General features: G+C 36.8%; 4 protein-coding genes and 2 non-coding genes across 7 annotated transcripts; 3 read left to right on the forward strand and 3 right to left on the reverse strand.

The window, feature by feature from the left end:
* The first annotated feature begins 203 nt into the window (after positions 1-203).
* LOC110734281 (beta-carotene isomerase D27, chloroplastic-like) lies at positions 204-8,627 on the forward strand. 2 transcript variants are annotated; one of them, XM_021914362.1, is made up of 6 exons: positions 204-385; positions 461-556; positions 693-794; positions 7,637-7,736; positions 7,875-7,966; positions 8,044-8,627. In XM_021914362.1, the coding sequence occupies exons 1-6, from the start codon at positions 242-244 to the stop codon at positions 8,134-8,136; spliced, it is 627 nt and encodes a 208-aa protein (XP_021770054.1). In that variant the 5' UTR covers positions 204-241; the 3' UTR covers positions 8,137-8,627. The 2 variants fall into 2 exon arrangements, with proteins under 2 accessions (XP_021770054.1, XP_021770055.1); XM_021914363.1 differs by having other exon boundaries at positions 464-556.
* Positions 1,170-1,240, reverse strand: TRNAG-CCC. Its single transcript has one exon. It is a non-coding gene; the product is annotated as a tRNA-Gly (tRNA).
* TRNAK-UUU lies at positions 1,655-1,726 on the reverse strand. The gene has a single exon. It is a non-coding gene; the product is annotated as a tRNA-Lys (tRNA).
* LOC110734280 lies at positions 4,690-7,365 on the forward strand. Its single transcript, XM_021914361.1, has 2 exons — positions 4,690-5,300; positions 5,384-7,365. Exons 1-2 carry the CDS (start codon positions 5,045-5,047, stop codon positions 5,884-5,886), a joined length of 759 nt encoding a protein of 252 aa, XP_021770053.1. The 5' UTR covers positions 4,690-5,044; the 3' UTR covers positions 5,887-7,365.
* An 849-nt stretch (positions 8,628-9,476) lies between the features above and the next one.
* LOC110734282 (E3 ubiquitin-protein ligase RNF6-like) lies at positions 9,477-11,017 on the forward strand. The gene has a single exon (XM_021914364.1). It carries the CDS (start codon positions 10,058-10,060, stop codon positions 10,706-10,708), a length of 651 nt encoding a protein of 216 aa, XP_021770056.1. The 5' UTR covers positions 9,477-10,057; the 3' UTR covers positions 10,709-11,017.
* Positions 11,018-11,451: 434 nt separating this feature from the next.
* On the reverse strand, positions 11,452-16,339 carry LOC110734283 (DEAD-box ATP-dependent RNA helicase 24-like). The gene is made up of 5 exons (XM_021914365.1): positions 15,545-16,339; positions 13,490-14,718; positions 12,634-12,673; positions 12,028-12,436; positions 11,452-11,778 (listed from the first exon to the last, which is right to left on the reverse strand). The coding sequence occupies exons 1-5, from the start codon at positions 16,140-16,142 to the stop codon at positions 11,727-11,729; spliced, it is 2,328 nt and encodes a 775-aa protein (XP_021770057.1). The 5' UTR covers positions 16,143-16,339; the 3' UTR covers positions 11,452-11,726.
* Positions 16,340-17,764: the final 1,425 nt, after the last annotated feature.

The following is a 17,764-nucleotide window of genomic DNA, read 5'->3' on the forward strand; positions in this document are numbered from 1 at the left end:
TTACGCTTACAATTAATGATGAATGAAGGACTTGATAGAAAATACGAAGTATTTATAACCTTTAAGTTTGTAAAAGGGTAAAAAGAAAAGGAGTAAAATTTATGGTAACCCGCTAAAAGCAGTTAAAAATTCGTTATCTTATAGTGAAGAGTATATATAAGGCCAGCAAAGCAAAGCCAGTCCTTTTATTATTTTCTTTGTTTCTTTTTACTCGAAAAATTAAGCTGAAATTTCTGGAAAAATGCAGAGCAATTTCCATCCTCTTCAATATCAACATCCTCCATACTTAATTTCTCACTCCTCAAATCAATACCTCCCCATCAAATCGTACTCGAAAACCCGAAATTTTCATGTTTCCTGCTCTTCATCATCCTCATCCAAAATGGTAAATCTTGAATTTCAGCTTCCCCAACTCTCAAAATTCATCAGTATAGTTCATTGACTTCTTTTTTGTTTTTAGCAGGTAGAAGATGATAAATTGGGGGCTAGATCAGAATACAAGCCCAATTTGCTAGATGGTTTCTTTTTAGATTCATTTAGGAAGAAATTAGTGGAGGTAAAAGTGATTTTTTCGTCTCTAAACAGTCATTGTTCGCAAAATCAAGTCAAAATAGGAAAAACTTTTAGAAACGGGGATTGTATATTTTTTTTTTCCTTTTGGATGAAACATTGTTGATGTGATGAAATAATAGGAGGTTGGTTGGGATTCAGAGAAGGCAGGCTATGATGGGATGATGGAACTTGTAAATGGGCTAATGCTTGGCAGAACTACTCAGCAAACTAATCAAGCAGCGGTATGTGTTCACTGTCCTTTGACTTCTCTGCTATTTTATTCTATATTATATTCGGGTGTACCAAGTCACGTGACATGTATGCTAATTTGTGATATGATTACCTGAGAGACATGAGCGTAATGAGACACATTTTGTGTTAGTGTGCTCCAGTATTAGAGTGTATAGTAAATGTGCATTCCTTAATCTTTTCTAAAACTTAAGTGATACTTTCCTGAAATCATCTTTTAAGGTGAAGAAAAATTATAGCACATTTGATCAAAAACTTTGTTACCACAGTTTACTATTCGTATATGAATCACGGAAATCAAGTTTGAATTACACACGTCGACCACGTGGTTAAAAGCCACGAGCTCTACCACTGAGCTAAGAAGGCACTGCGCATCCGGGGAATCGAACCCCGGTCAGTACCGTGGGAGGGTACTATGATACCACTACACTAGATGCGCTTTGTTGCTTGTATTAGGTAGCTTTATGTTTTCTAAGATTAAGATTTGGGATTAATACTACATAAACTTCTCAATTTTCTAATGCCTACTTATAATTCATATTTTGACTTTATTAACTCTTTCCCTCCTCTCTTTTTTTCTTCAAATCTCCATTAGCTTTGTTATAATGGTCACAGTTTGTATTTTACGCTTAAAACACTAAATAATCACAAACTCTTCTTTTTGGTTCTATGCATAAGAAAAAATCAAAAAATTTTAGACATGTGAAATCTTATTGAATTCATCTTCATTTATTGTCAAGATATCAACTTTGATAATTTTCACAAATACACAATACAAATATCTACGCTTAAATTTAGTTAGTGTTCAAAAAGGAAAGGAAAAGTTATGTTGATTCAAAAAAGCACAACAAAACGCCGTCTGTGGGGATCGAACCCACGACCACGTGGTTAAAAGCCACGCGCTCTACCACTGAGCTAAGAAGGCTTGGTGTTGACTTTAAGTTGTCTATTTTATATTTATAAATAACTTCTGTGACAGGGTGCCCAAACTTTTCTAATGGGCCTTCCACTAAAATTCTCTCATCCTCCCTATGAGGCCGAGTTCTTTGGGCTGTAATTGTAACCAAAAAAAAAATAAAAAAAAATTGGTACCCTTAAAACTATAAACTACTTATTTTATATAGGGAAATTCCCATTGATACATTTCAGGTATTGACTTTTCTCAGCGGTACCACATTTTTTTTTTTACTTCCTGCTGATACACTTGAGGTTTTGACTTTATAATTGACGTGATTAAGTCTGTTAATAAGACGTTAATAACTTAGTAATTCTAGGTTAAAAGCTGAGATTAGGTGAAAAGACTAAAATGCCCCCTTTTAATCCTTCCCTCCATCACCCATAATTAAACCCCTTCCCCTTCCATTTATGTCGATTTGACACAAAACAAACTCCTTATTCAAATTTCATCTCTCTCTCCTCTGCTCTCTGCATCATTCACGACGAAGTCCAAGGGTTTTGCAAGGGAATTGCGCTGATCTTTTTGGTCTACAAAATCATTAGAGGATAATCTAGCACAATTCAGGTACTTTAGCACTACTACTGTTCATTTTTTCATGATTTGGTGCAGTTGTGATGTTCTTTTTTCTTTGCGATTTAAGTTAAATTCATGATGTAAATGTTGTATATTTGTGCGATTTTAGGGTTTTTTTCAGGTATATTAGGTGCGTGATTATGTGTGTTCAATTATTTATGTAGAGTATGTATTTAATTTGGATGAAATGGCATGATCCTGTTTCATTGATTTACTTGAATTGGAATGTATTTGCTTATTTGATTGATTGTTGGATACCTGAATTGGGATTTATGTGCATGTTATAGGTAATTGGATACCTAATTTGGAATTTATTTGAATGTTGTGGATTGTTGGATATGATTTTGAATTTATATGCATGTTGTAAGTGTGTATACTGTTTACCTTCTTTTGCAGAATGGGTGATGTTGTGTTAAGGTTTTATTACTTTGATAAGCATGTTGATCTTGCTGTTGACTTAGATAGATGTAATTTGCTTGATTTGGTTATGGATTTTGAGGACACTGCTGCAGTAGACTCTGAGTTTCCTATAGTCAACCCATCATTTGGTTATGGTTTCAATGAAAAGAATCACCCTTTACTAGATGATGCTGATCTTTTTAAGATGATTCACACCCTAGGTGAGTGTGAGATTTATCAGATTTGGGTAGGTTTTGCTAAGAAACCAAGTGCCTTGAATAGAATCACCAATAGGCTAAGGAACAAGTCCAAATCTGCACAACCTTTTGCTGCACCTTCCCAATCTGAACCACCCCATATTGATCAACCTTCTGATACTGCACCCTCAAATTGAAACAGATCAACTTGTTCCTGAAACTGAACCTCCCCTTTTTTACCCTTCCCAAACTGAACCTCTCCTTTCTATTGAGGATATCAATCTTAATAATGAGTCCTCTCCACCTAGGTATACTGAGGGTTATGAGTCACCCCAATATGAAACAAATCGATCTGCTACTGAGTATACCAAGGGTAGAAAAGAGTTTGAGAAAAGTATGGAAAAGATAGAGAATTCTAGGAAGGTTAAGGGTGCAGCAAAGGGTAAGAAGAAAGCTACAACTAAAACATCCCCAATGCAACCACCATCTCCCAAGTCTCCAAACACAGTCTTCAAGGGTTTACCACTTAGAAGGAGTCCTAGATTTTCACCTTTGGCAGTAACTGACACACCTAATGCTTCTGATGCTGACCCATTGACAAATGCTTCACAAACAACTATGTTTAGGAAAAAGGTTCCTAGATCAACAACTATAAGAAAGGGGTTAGTGAAAGGATCAATTGTGACTGAGAAAAGGATGCTAGGTGTTGGTGACAGAGTGAGTCAGTTGCAAGGATCAGTTTCTAGGGTTAATGTAAATATGAGTGAGGGCAGTAGTGCTGGGGACAATGTGGGTGAGGTGCAAGGCACAAGTGATTCTAGAGTTAGAAGAAAGATGACTTTTGTTGTAGACAGCTCTGAGTCTGTAGAGACACAACCCAATCCTGGTTTCAATCTTGGTGAAGAAGATGAGGATTCTGATGGAGATGTTGCACCAAAAGGTTTTATTCCAGCAGATGAGCTAGCACAAGTAACTAGGATTCCAAAAGTGAAGGACAGTTGGAAACCATCAAAATGGTTTGATTTTTTTGATGATGAAGATGATGAGGATTATTTTCAGAGATTGTACAAGAATGGTGAGATGTATGAGGATGCTGACTTTGGTAAAATAACACTCAGACCTTGGATGATTTTTACTGACAAGGCTCACTTCAAGGACACTCTGAAAGATTTTGCTGTTCAAGAAAGGTTTGCCATCAATGTAGAGTATGCTGACAACAAGAGATATAGTGCAGTTTGCCAATCTGAATGCTGTGATTGGAGATTGCATGCCAGCAGACTGGCAGATGGCAGAACATGGGCAATCAAGAAAATATGGCCCAATATACACACTTGTAGGGGCTTAGAGACTTACAACCCCATCTGCAATGTGAAATAGGCATCTCAGAAAGTCATGGAAGACATCAGGGCTAACCCAGACATTCCTGGGAAAGCACTCAATGAACTCCTTTTTCAGAGATATGGCATCTACATGAGGCAGTCAACCTTGTACAGGTTAAAGAGATATGTGATTGAGCAGTTGTTTGGAGGGCATGATGAGTCATATAGACTACTGCCAATGTATGCTAAGATGTGCATAGAAACAAACCCAGAGTCCAAGGCTTTTTGTGCATGGAATGAAACAGAGTCTATCCCTAAACAACTTCAATTTTCAAGCCTTTTTATATCATTCACTGGACAATGGAAAGGTCTTTTAAGGGGTGTTAGACCTTTAATTGGTGTAGATGGAACCCACCTCAAAGGTAACTATGGGGGGGGGGGGTATTGCTCTCTGCTGTGGGAATAGATGGCAATAATGAGATCTTCCCCATAGCATATGTTGTAGTTGGCCAAGAAGACAAGCAGTCATGGACCTACTTCTTTTGGCATTTGCTGAACATTGTAAAAGATTCATCAAGAGGGCATTGGACTATTATTTCTGATAGGCAAAAGGCAAGTGTTTGTTGCTTTTTTCAAATTTTCATTCTTTTTTTTTATATGCAAACATACAAATGCTCATGCTGTAATCATTGTTTCAGGGAGTTGAACTTGCACTAGAACAAGTATGGCCAAAAGCTGACAGGAGGTTCTGCTGTAGGCATCTAAGTAGAAACTACAAGAAGCTATTTCCAGGCCCTATGATGTATGTTCTATTCTGGAGAGCATGCAATGCTTCTTCAGCTTTCACATTCAGGAAAGCTATGGAGAAGTTGCAGAAAGCAGGAGGAGATGATGTCATGACTTGGTTTGCAGAATTGGGAGAGAAGACTAAGTGGAGTAAGCATGCATTTGACCCAAATGTTTGCAATGACTCCAATACATCCAATTTTGTAGAGAGCTTCAACTCTACTCTAGGGGTGAATAGGTGTAGGCCTATTTTGACTTTGCTAGAAGGTATTAACCCACCTCTTACTGTATTAACATTGTCATTTTATTCTGATTTGGTTTGTTTTTCTAAGTAAGATAATGTTGTGCAGGAATAAGGAGGGTATGTATGGTTAGAATAGCAACAAGAATGGAGAATGCAAAGTCTTGGAATGATGAAGACATAACTCCAAAAATTGTGAAGCTAGTGAAAGAAATAGGAAAAGCTAGCTCAAAATGCAGAGTATTCAAGTCCAGCCCAGGTGAATATGAAATTCATGAGGGAAGATCACAATTTCCTCTCAGCTTAAACAAGAAAGTTTGTTCTTGTGGGGCATGGCAACTGACAAGTGTGCCTTGTAGGCATTCCATTAGGGCTTGCATTGATGCCAAGTTGGACCCACATGACTTTGTCAGTTCCTGGTACTCTGTGAAGACTTATAAGCAAGCTTACAGTGTCTGTATCAACCCAATTCCTGACATAGAGCAATGGCCTGCAGATGAGTCAGGTAGAATCATCATGCCTCCTAAGATGAAGATGGGAATCGGAAGACCAAGCAGGAACAGAAAGAGGGAAGAAGGTGAGGAGCAACCTGGAAAAAGGTCAAAACAGTGAAATGCAGCAAATGTGGTTGCTTTGGGCATAATAAGACAACCTACAAGGGAGGCTTAACAGGAAAAGAGTTGAAGACAAATGAGTCTGTTGTCATCAAGAACCCTAGGGTCAGAGACCAAAGTAATGCAGCAAAGGCAGCTAAGGCAACAAAGCAATCTGAAGCACTTGGATCTCAGTCTGCAGCAACTCAACCTTCAGCATCTCAAGCAGCAGCTTCAACCAAAAAAACTAAGGGAAAGAAGGGTAGACCCTCAGCTGAGCAACAAACAGTGCTGACAGCCTCACAGTTGCCTAGCCAACCAATCCAGATGTCTCAAGGAAACTCTCAAAGCTAGCAAGTGTTCTGTTTTGCAAAGTAGTAGCAAATGCTTTTTTTGGTGATTTGGATAGAAAGTCAAAATTTGTAGTCAACTCTATATGTTTTGAATTTTTTTGCTGAACTTACATGGTAATGTTGAAGAATTATGCCATTTTGTCTATATTAAGAATGGTGGCCACATTTTGAATGATTTTCCAGACTTTAATGAATGTTGGCAACTGATGCCATTTTGTTCAGCTTGTTAATTTTAGTTGATCTCAATGATTGATTCATTCAAAACCAAGAAAATACAACCTTACTCAATCAAAATGCAAATTATTTTTCCATTTTCATTCAAAACCAAGAAAATACAACCTTACTTTTATAATTTGTTCCTAGTACACTTAGTCTCTGAAGTACATGGCAACTAAATACACAATGCTCATTTCAGGGTTACAAACAGTAAAATAAGATACATCACAAGAGCAATTCTAACAACCATATAAACATAGCTTGCAAACTCATATGCTTTGTCTGTGAAATCAATAAATTCCTCTCTTAATACTCTCAAATTGGATGATTCTTCATGATTGGCTATAATTTGATCTTCAGGAACCCACATGAACAAACCACAATGCCTGCACTTGTAATATGACCTCCCTGGATTCGAAATTGAGTCAGACACCCTAATATCAGCAAGTCTTGGTGGATTACAATTGCATTGAATTCGTCTCACCCACATGGACCTCCCAAATCTGCTGCCAGAAGAGGAACCACTGCCTGCAGAACCAGCCATGTCAGAACAGCAGGGACCAACAGAAATAAAAAGAAAAGAAGAAGAGGTGAGCTCGAAAAAATGGAGGGGAAATTTTATGGAGAATAGAAGAGGGAAAGTGGGGTTTTATAGGGAGAGAATAAGGGTTGGGAAGTTGGAGGGAAATAACAGCAACATTAAGGGGGAAATTTTGGAGGGAAATGATTAAAAAAATGGGGGTATATTAGTCATTTCATCTATTACTAAGCCTAAAATGTGAATAAAATAAGTTATTAACGTCTTATTAACAGACTTAATCACGTCAATTATAAAGTCAAAACCTCAAGTGTATCAGCAGGAAGTCAAAAAAAAAATGTGGTACCGCTGAGAAAAGTCAATACCTGGAGTGTATCAATGGGAATTTCCCTTTTATATATTTAGAATTTTGCTACGCGTATTTACAAAATGCACAGTTATTTCGATTTATTTAGGATTCATAAATAAGCATAGATTTAAGCCTCTAATAAAGGGAGAAGTGAAGATGTATGGTAACTGGTAAGGTAAATTTTAAACTTATAAGTTGATCATAGCCTAAGATTAACCTACCCAACTCATACTGAGCTCTACTATAGTAGTAAATTGTAATGTATTCCTACTATCTATGCCTTCTCAAGCTCTTTATTTCTTTATGATGGCAGGTTCGAATACTCAAGTCTCTATTCCCTCCATACCTGCTGGAACTTTATCGAATGCTTATAACCCCGATTGGAGGGGGAAGACTCGCTGCTATGATGGTTGGTACGTGATATTCCCTAACTCACGTAACCATTCAAAATACTACTAGTGCTACACTACTACGTACGCACCCTTGTTTATTTCTACGTATCTAGTCTCTACTACACCTCTGCTTTCTCAAGAGTTTCTTTGTTCTTGAAGCCAGGGTAACGATACTCACCTGTCAATGGCTCATGGGACCTTGCTCGATTAACACTATTGAGCTTCGCGATGGATCTTCATGCCAGAGCGGGGTTGGTTGAACATATATGTTGGATTATAATTTGTCTATAATGTCATCGATTGTTGAAGGTGTTGTATGATTTTGTAGGTTTTGGTAGAGAGATGCAAGTACTTGGAAGAAAGCAAATGTGTGGGAATTTGTGTTAATACTTGTAAAATTCCAACTCAGTTTAGTACCTAAAAAAGAATAAGACAACTAAATACATACATTAATTGATTGATGTATATTTTGTTCATCTAACAAACAACTCTTGTATATATGCCTTAGACCTTCTTCAAGGACCACATGGGAATTCCACTTCTTATGGAACCTAATTTTACAGATTATAGTTGTCGGGTAAATATGTATACTTATCCTCTTTGAACATGGGAGTACATATCTTATATATGCTGTGTGTCATCATCTAATTTTGATGTTGCTTTATTTTTTAACGAGTCTGTCTATGCATATGTGACAGTTCAAGTTTGGGGTTACCCCTCCTCAACTGGAAAATGATAGTGCTTTGCAAGAGCCATGTTTGGATGGCTGCCCATACGCTGATCCTGCTCGAGGAGGTTCGAAAGGTATTAACAGGATGTCAAAAACCAAACAATGCCCTAGATCATAAGATTTTAGTCCGGTGTAAACTGTGATCCTCGAGGATCTTCTTTTATATATCATTCTGATGTTAAGTTAGAATCTTCTTCTATCATTCTTATGTTAAGTTGTTAACCTTTGACACTTACAGTTGTTGGACAAGTAGTTAAATTATTTAGGCCTCGTTTGGTTGCATATGGGAAAGAAAAGCCTATAGGAAGTTATAATACATGGGAAATTTTATTGCCTAGGAAATACTAAAATTGTGTTTGGTTGACATGTAGGAAATCGTATTTCCCATGAATTAGTTTCCTATGTTTTGTTTGGTTAACTTATGTAATACCCATGTATTATTATAACTTGAACTGTTTTCCCAAAATTTTGAGGACAATAATGTAATTTCACTCAAAATACATGTGGGAAGTTTGAGTGACCAAGGTAGAATGTGGGAAATTAATTCCCATGTTTTGTAAGAATTCCAAATTTCTTAGGAATTTCCACTTCCTACATTGTTGCTAACCAAACAACTATTTTTAAACACATTTTCCATGAATTTATATTTCCCCCATAATTAAAGTGCAACCAAACAAGGTCTTAGAGAAGTCTTTAGTATACTTAATGTAGTGTGATTGTGTTGTTGATGGTTGAAATTTTCTTTAATGCCACATAGTTGTGTACTTGTGTTCTTCTATACGATTACTATTATAATCATATTTCGTATTGCTAAGGAATAATAACGGATTAAGATGTATTTGCTTTTAAATTAGAATATTCAAGAACTTTATGTTTCCTTGCACACCAAGTTCAAAAAAAAAAAGACTTATAAAAGTATCAATTTCACAATTTTAATATCCATTATGTAATATGAGTATCAATTTTAACAGTTTTAATACGAGTATTTTGACGATTATACTTTTGTATTTTCTAAATTACTATCCTTTATAATACTAATAATAATATCTAATTTCCCTTTTGTAAAAATATAAAATCATATTGAACAATGAACATAAGTACTTCAATTCCTTGCATCCCAAGTTTTAAAACCCACAAAAAATCCAATTATCACCAATGTTAGTCAAGCTGACCAACTAATCAAAAAATTAAAAAGACATTTTAAAATATTTTTTTTTTAAATTAAAAAGAAAAAAAATAAATTACAAAGACGACATGAGTAGGGTTTTATGTGTTTGAGGCTCGCCGCCTCCTTGTCCAATTAAATTTTAATTAATATACATTTCGTACCACTTAATATAAAATAATAAAAATACCAAAACAAATCACAAATTTCGGTAAACACTCCTATAGTCCTATATAACTAGGAAAGCTATTCCTTCTTCACATAACATACGAAAAAACAGCAATTTAATTTTCTTTTTAATCTCAAAATGAAAACCTAATTTTCTCCTCCATAATGAAATAGCAGAGCTTTTAATTTTCTTTCAATCACCATGATTTAGCATTCGATTTTCTCTCTCCAATAATTGGAAAACAATTCTTGATTGTTGGAATTGGAATTGATTCTTCAATGAAGATTTTAACCGGAAACACTCTGTATGATTTCACGGTCGTGCAAAACGACACGGCGGCGCCGTGTGCCGGCGAAGAGGATATTTTCCAGATTGAATTCCGGTATCGGAACTTTCAATCACGATCACAATCTTCAAGATCAATTCGAATCCCTCGGAATCAAACTTCATCGATGATGATGATTGATACGTTGCAGGAATTCGAGGTTCCGGAAACAACTCGGTCAGATATGGCGGCGCACTTCGATTTCTTCGTCGATAGATTATCGCGAAGAAGTTGTAATCGGAGAGGTTCGATTTGTGTGACGGTAAGTTTGGATGCGAAGGAGTTTTCGCCGGAGAGAGCGGAGGCGATACAGAGGAGGATCGAGTCAGGGAGGAGAGAGAGTGAGAGAGGTGTTCGGAGAGTTGCGGCGGTGGCGGAGATGGAGGTGGCGCCGCCGTTAGAAGCGGTGGTGGAGGGGTTGGAAAGAAAGAGAGTGGCGGAGGTGGAAGACGAGATAGAATGTTCAATATGTTTGGAAAAATTAGGTGTCGGGACGGAAGTGATAATGTTACCCTGCTTGCATGTTTATCATACGGATTGTATCATACGGTGGCTTGAAAGGACTCATTTTTGCCCGTTCTGCCGATTTAAGCTACCTTGTTGATTGTTGACTGATTCTTTGATTTGTTAGTATTTTTCCGAAAAAAGCAAAATAAAAACATGATTATTATTTTGGATGATTGTTTTTAAGCATGATTTTTGGTTAAGAATAAGTCAAGGAGTATTTTTTATTTCTATATACTTTCAAGTTTCATATACGAGTGATGAACATTGAACTGAACATAAGTAGAGTGCTTGTTTTTTGTTACAAAGAAAAATTGAAAATGTAAAAAAAATTCCTATTGTACATAATTTTCGTAAGTGTAAAGCATGTTTGATTCTTGAAAATTCGCAATAAATACTCCATATTACACGGAGAGATTACCTGATGAAATTTGTTTTGGGGTTAATGCATCATTTAATACTTCATATTCTGTATTTTTATTGTTGGTAATTATACTGAAAATGCTCATAAGTAATAAATATACTTTCAAGAACAATCAATGTAAGAGGGTCTCACCAAAAGTCCAAAACCTGCTCATAAACAATGTATCATATCATTCATATGTATGAGCAATATTTCGAGCAAAATTAAACAATCTGTATATGAAGAATTGAACATTTTGTGCAACTTTAGACCAATAATAGCTAGCATAAAAATGCCGTAAACCCACACATAAAAAGGTTGAAACCCATTAATTCAGAATAAAAAAAGCTTGATTGCTGCAACTGGTTTACTATTTCTTAATAGCAGCATCCTGCAACATGAAACTCAGTAGCAGAAATATTTTTACAGACAGAGTAGAATTCAAAATTTTTTGAATTTTGGAAAAGCTTGCAACTGATTTACAATTCCTTAACAGCAGCATCCTGAAACATGAAACTTGGGAGCAGAAATTTTTTACAGAAAAACAGAGTAGAAGTCAAAATTTTCGAATGGGAAGGCTCATAGTAATTATACTAGGTAAAAATAGCGTTACATGTGTTCCTGTAAAAAAAAAAAAAAAAAAAAAAAAATAGTGTTACATGTAGCAGTTTTTTGTACGAAAAGCTACAGAATACAATGATAGACTTCAATTTTGCTATCTATCCCAGCCTGAGGGCCTTCGCCTTTCCCTTTGCCTTTCTCTTGAGCTGAAATAACATAAAATGAAAAATAATTAGGGTTCTATAAGCAAATACAAATCACTACTATCCAAAATCACTATGTCACTTTTTACTAATCTGTCAAGAAGAATTAACAAATTCAATTAGTGGCAGAGTAATAAATTTTTAGTGGCATAACACTCAGATCACTATTTTAAATTTTGGATTATTTCTTTAATTAGGGACAGGGTAACCAACCATGAAAGTATGCACAAAGGAGTGGAGAGAGTAGCTCACCTTTCATTGCTCTTCTGATCAGCATTCTGACCACCGATGCTCCCTCCTGGTGCTGGAGTGAAATTTGTTGTAGGGGTTGCCTGAGGTCTGTTGCTGTCCCCACCTATGGTACCACCCGAAACAAAACCAGTCATAGCTGGGCGCTTGTTGGCATACACGTTTGAATTGTTGGTCGCCTGATTCTGAGAGTCAGGTGAAGCAGCCACAAAGCTGCTCTTGAACTGTGCCATCATACCAGTCCTAAGTGAATTAACTGCAGCAGTCCGACTGGGAGTTTGAGAGGGAGCATTGTTGGATTCTGTATTATACCCAATGCCCAAACCAAAATCCACTCCACGAACACCTCGACCACCACCTCCTCCTCCACCACCTCCTCGTCCTCCTCCTCTCCCTTTTCCCTTCTTTCCACCTGCATGAATACATGAAACACCATTTAGTGATAGTAAATATATGGTTCAATATTCAGCATGAGTTTTTACAAGGATTACACTTGTAAATTGCAAAGAATATTGTAGAAATTATTCCAGAAATAAAAAGTAGCAAGGCAAGCATAAAACTAGAAATCAGCAAGCAATATGAAAGACCGCAAATTTGCAAGTGTCATACCTCCTTTCCTTGCATCACGTTTAGACCTGAATCTTCCATCCTAAGGATACAGAGTAATAGATAAGATAAATGTCGAAAAAAACATACAGATAGTATTACAAGCAACAGTTCCAAATACTACGTAGCAAAAAAAGAGGGACAACATAAGTCACAAAAGAATCCACTCTTCCATGCAGAAAGCAAAACTGGCTAACTGCAAACATTCTTTTCCTAAGCTATATCAATAATAACACATGATTCTGCAGCGATATTTAATCAAGGGCTAAGGCAGTGGATCCTATGAAGCTTACATCCTACTACATTATCTTGATGCACCTATCTATAGTGAGAAACCAGCTCAATAACCAAGAGCTGCAAAATTGTGGCGGTAACAAAATGCTTACAGTAGAAACTCTCTAGGTATAAATAGCTTGAATTGCCCAAAGACAACAGCAAAAACAAAAAAAACTTAGCCTAATAAGTAATAACACAGGTGATTCAGGTAATGTAGTTTGCCACTTTGCAGTAGCAAGAGAGCAGCAACTCAAATAACTCCAAAGTAGGTACAGCTTATTTAAATCCTAGAATGCTGTAATTCAAAGCATCTATGCCTAATAAATATGTAGCATACAGCACAATCCTACAACAAACTGATCAGTCAGACCAGTATTAAAGATAACCCCAGTCAATTAATGGCCAAGTCACCCACAAGATACAAACCCTTAAGATTTTTAATAACACGGTAACACAATATTGTTTCTCAAGCACTTTCAAAAAAAAAAAATTACATATCTCAAGCTACAACTGCTCCACAATCAAAGAATACAAAGGAAGCATTCAAAAAAAAGATAGTAACAAGAAAGCAGAACGCAATTACCTTCATGGCAAGATCCATCAGTTCCACAGACACATTCTGGCCAGCAGCGATCAAACTGTTGACCATTTCCCCAGCAAACCTGGCCTCTTTCTGTGTGATAAGAGTGTATGCAACTCCGTCTTTATCACCAGCACGACCTGTTCTACCAATGCGATGCACATGCATATCCATATCTTTTGCAATGTCAAAGTTGACAACTGACTTGATCGACTTAATGTCAAGACCTCGAGCAGCAACATCCGTAGCAATAAGAACATGGTATATCCCGGCCTTAAATTTCTGCAGAATCTCCATCCGAGAAGCCTGATCTTTATCACCGTGAAGAGAAGCAACTTTGAACCCTTTCTGTGCTAGTTGGGACTCAAGTTCATCTACAGAGGCCTTTTTCGAAGCAAATACCAAAACATCACCTTCATCAATCATTCCTTGCAGCTTTTCTAAGAGCCAAGGTAACTTTTCTGCATCTGATGGAAGCACTTGAACAAACTGAGTTATATCTTCATTTGCCATGCCTACCTCCCCCACTGAAACACGTACAGGATCAGAAAGAATTTCTCTTGCCAACTTTTCCACTTTTCGGGGCATTGTTGCTGAGAAGAGTAAAGTCTGACGATCTGGCCTGATCTGACCAACAATAGACCTTATCTGTGGCTCAAAACCAAGGTCAAACATTCGATCCGCCTCATCAAGCACCAGATATGTTGCTCTCTTCAATGTTAATGCCTTCATTTTCAGCAAATCAATCAGTCTCCCAGGAGTAGCAACAACAATCTCCGCTCCTGCCTTGAGTTCTTTAAACTGATCAAGCTTGGACATCCCACCATAGACTGCAGACACACGTAACCCATACGGTTTTGCAAATTTTCTAGTTTCCAAATATATCTGATGAGCTAATTCTCTGGTGGGTGCACATATCACTCCGATTGGTCCTTCTCCTTTGCCCAGCTCTGGCTGATCCATTATATGCACAATCATAGGAAGCACAAAAGCAGCAGTTTTTCCAGAACCAGTCTTTGCTATGCCAATTATATCACTTCCTGACAGCACAATTGGTAAAGCTTGGCATTGTATGTTGGTAGGCTTTTCATAACCCTGTTTTGTGATTGCACTCATCAGTGGTGGAGGGAATCCACAATCGTCAAAAGTTTTAACTGGCCTTGGAACATCAAAACCAGAAACACGAATTTTCAAGGCATTCCGGTACTCTGTGACGTCCTGCTCACTCATGCCTAGTAAAAAGAAACCAATAAGTATATCAATGCAAACAATCTTCGAAGTACAAAATACAACAGTTAGCTCCTAAACAATAATTAATTGTTAGCTCAATACTAATATAGCAGATTATCACAGTACAGCAAGGCAAACAATAAACTGTCACATAATAGCAACAGATGCTGGCATTGATTCCTCAATTATCAAACAAGGCTCCTCCGATAACCTTACCAAACTTTTCCAAAAAAAATATTCCCAGGGAAAGCTAAAGTGTCAGTAATATAACTACTCCATATCTAAAATGCTGCTCAAATGGACAGGGAAAGTGCCTAAGCCAGGAATATAATATAGAAAAACGAATTTCCCCCCTCAAAAAACGAGTCTTGGTCATGAAGAGCTCAAATCATGACTGACTTCCAAACCCATCTACAAATGCCTCATTCTTTGACCATTATCATACAGTTGATACTAAAAACATTATCATTCGTCCCTCAAAAACAAAAATTGGCATATCATTAAAACCAAATACCCAATTAGTAAAGGCTTCTAATGCTAATTTCATATAAAAAAATAAATAGAAGCCATCCTTGACCAGGAAAATGGAGCAATTCAGCTGAATGCCACATTGCAAACAGTATAAAAAATGTAAGAAGTCAAACAATTAATACCAAATACTATATTCTTATCACATAACCTACATAATTTCTTATTAGTAAAAACTTCTAACCCTAATTCACACTCAAACACAACAATTTTCATCAACCTAATTTAGCACATTCATAAAATAACATCAACCTTAAAAATCTCCACTGACAAAAATGTAAGCAAAACTGATGAATTTACCAGAAATGGAAGGCTTCTCCTCATAAAAATCCTTATTAAACGCCTCATAATCAATCTCACTATGATCCAATGCAGTAATAGGCTCAATCTTCCTCTTATCAAGCACAACCGGATTATCATCAGAATCATACTCAACCATTCCAGCATCAACCGCTTTCGCAGCAGCGTAAACCTCCTCATCGGAATCGTACCCGGCTCGAAGCGCATCCGAAGCCAATGTTAACCCTACATCTTTCTTTGCCCTCAAGAAACTTTCCATTGGATCATCCTCATCATCATCATCATCATCTCTATACTTATCAAGCTTCTCTTTCGGCTTCGGCGGGGGCGCTTCACTCACTTCCTTATGAATTCCCTCCATAAAAGCGTCCAAAGGATCAATTTCTTCGTTGCCGGTGAGATTTCCGGCGTCGGAAACGTTGTTGCTATCGTCGTCGAAGTCGATGTTGTCGACATCGGTATCTTCGTGGTGGTCATGAGGTCGCGAAGAAGAAGGAGGAGTGTAGAGGCGTTGAGGTTGTTGTTGAGATCGTTCGAAGTTGTAGGTTTGTTGGCGATTGATTCCGAAGCCTTCGAAGCCGAATTTGCGCTTCGACATGGTAGGGATTTGGAGGTCGAGCTCAATTCAATGGCGAATTTCGGGGAGAAGATAAAAAGCCCCAAATTGTTATCAGTGAAACCCTAAAATTGGGGAAGAATGAGAGAGGTAGAGGGGGAGGAAGAAAGAGTGGGGGAATGTCGGTGTTGAGTGACACGATGGCGGGCAGGTTGTGATTTTGTATTAATCGGGTTGGATTTGGTGGATCGTGGCTTCTCGGTATAGCCCGTATAGGTGGTCGTTCGGTTTGATACGAGCCGGATCATCTTCAAGTACGGTAGAATCGGCTTACTATTTATCGTCAATTGGTTTAGAATGGAATCGGCTTACTATTTATCGTCAATTGGTTTAGAATGGAATCGGCTTACTATTTATCGCCAATTGAAAGGTGTTTTTGTTCACATGTATGTCAATTTGATTTCGGTTTGTAATGCCTTCAAGTAACCTTGTTTTCTTCACCTTATTATTATTGAATTGATATTATTTTTACTAAAATCATGTTATTCTTGTTGAACTTACTTAAATTATTTACACAAGTACATGTCCAAGATTATTAACTTGATCTCGCTCATATCATGATATTCAACTATTCTCAAACTAAACATCGATGCTCATTGTATTGAAGGTGAGAGAGTTAGGCTTGGTTTGGTAGCCCGTGACTAGGAAGGGAAGCTAGTCATTGCTGCTACGAAGAGCTACCATGCCAGACGCCATTAGTCCCGATATTACAAAGGCTATGGCAATGAGTTATGGAGTTCAATTGTCAAAAAGGTTTGAGCTACGTATGATATCTATTGAAATCAACGCAATCCATCTTGTTCAAGCTTTGAATACAAGGAAGAGTGGTTTCTCTCTAATTCAATTGGTATTAGATGACTTTTTGAATGATAGCTCATTATTTGATTTCTTTAACTTGAGTCAAATTTTGCAGGGCATGTAATATTGTTGTCCATCTAGTAGCAAGATAGAGTACGGATAGTAATTCAGAGAACATTTGTATAAGTTCGTTTTCACACAGTAATAGTATTGCTTTGGTAGGAATTGATTTAAGTTATAAAATGTCCAAATAAAATTATATAGACTCATAGTGACTATTGAGTAATAAAAAAAATTACATACCACTCTGTAATTAACCAACAATAATGTGATTTTCCCCACCATTAATTTCATAAAAAAATAGACTATATGAACTTACACTAGCTTCACTCTAAAGGTTGATAAGGTGTGTATCATAAAGTAAAAAATGGTTGGATAGAGTGTCATATACTCTTGTACTAAACACCCCCCCTCCAAAAAAAAAAAAAAAAAAAAAGGGTAAAAAGGCAATAAAAATATTTAAAATTCTATTAATAAAAAAAAAAAAAAAAAGTTTCTAAGTAGTATTTTAACTTTCAACGGTCAATTCAACTAGTTGATAGACTAGAAATTAAATGAAAATGGTCTTATATTCATATACAAGTGATAATTGATGAAACGCATGGAATATAGAATATGTCACCAAATAGTCAAAAATCCCTTCAATTTCAACTGGGTATAAATATATTGACTGTATTTTTATATTTGTATATCCAAGAAAGTGACAAATTGCTTGTTTCTTCTTAGGGGTTAGGTTCGTACTATAA

The sequence above is a fragment of the Chenopodium quinoa genome, unplaced genomic scaffold (assembly GCF_001683475.1).
Source record: "Chenopodium quinoa cultivar QQ74 unplaced genomic scaffold, ASM168347v1, whole genome shotgun sequence".
NCBI lineage: Eukaryota > Viridiplantae > Streptophyta > Magnoliopsida > Caryophyllales > Amaranthaceae > Chenopodium > Chenopodium quinoa.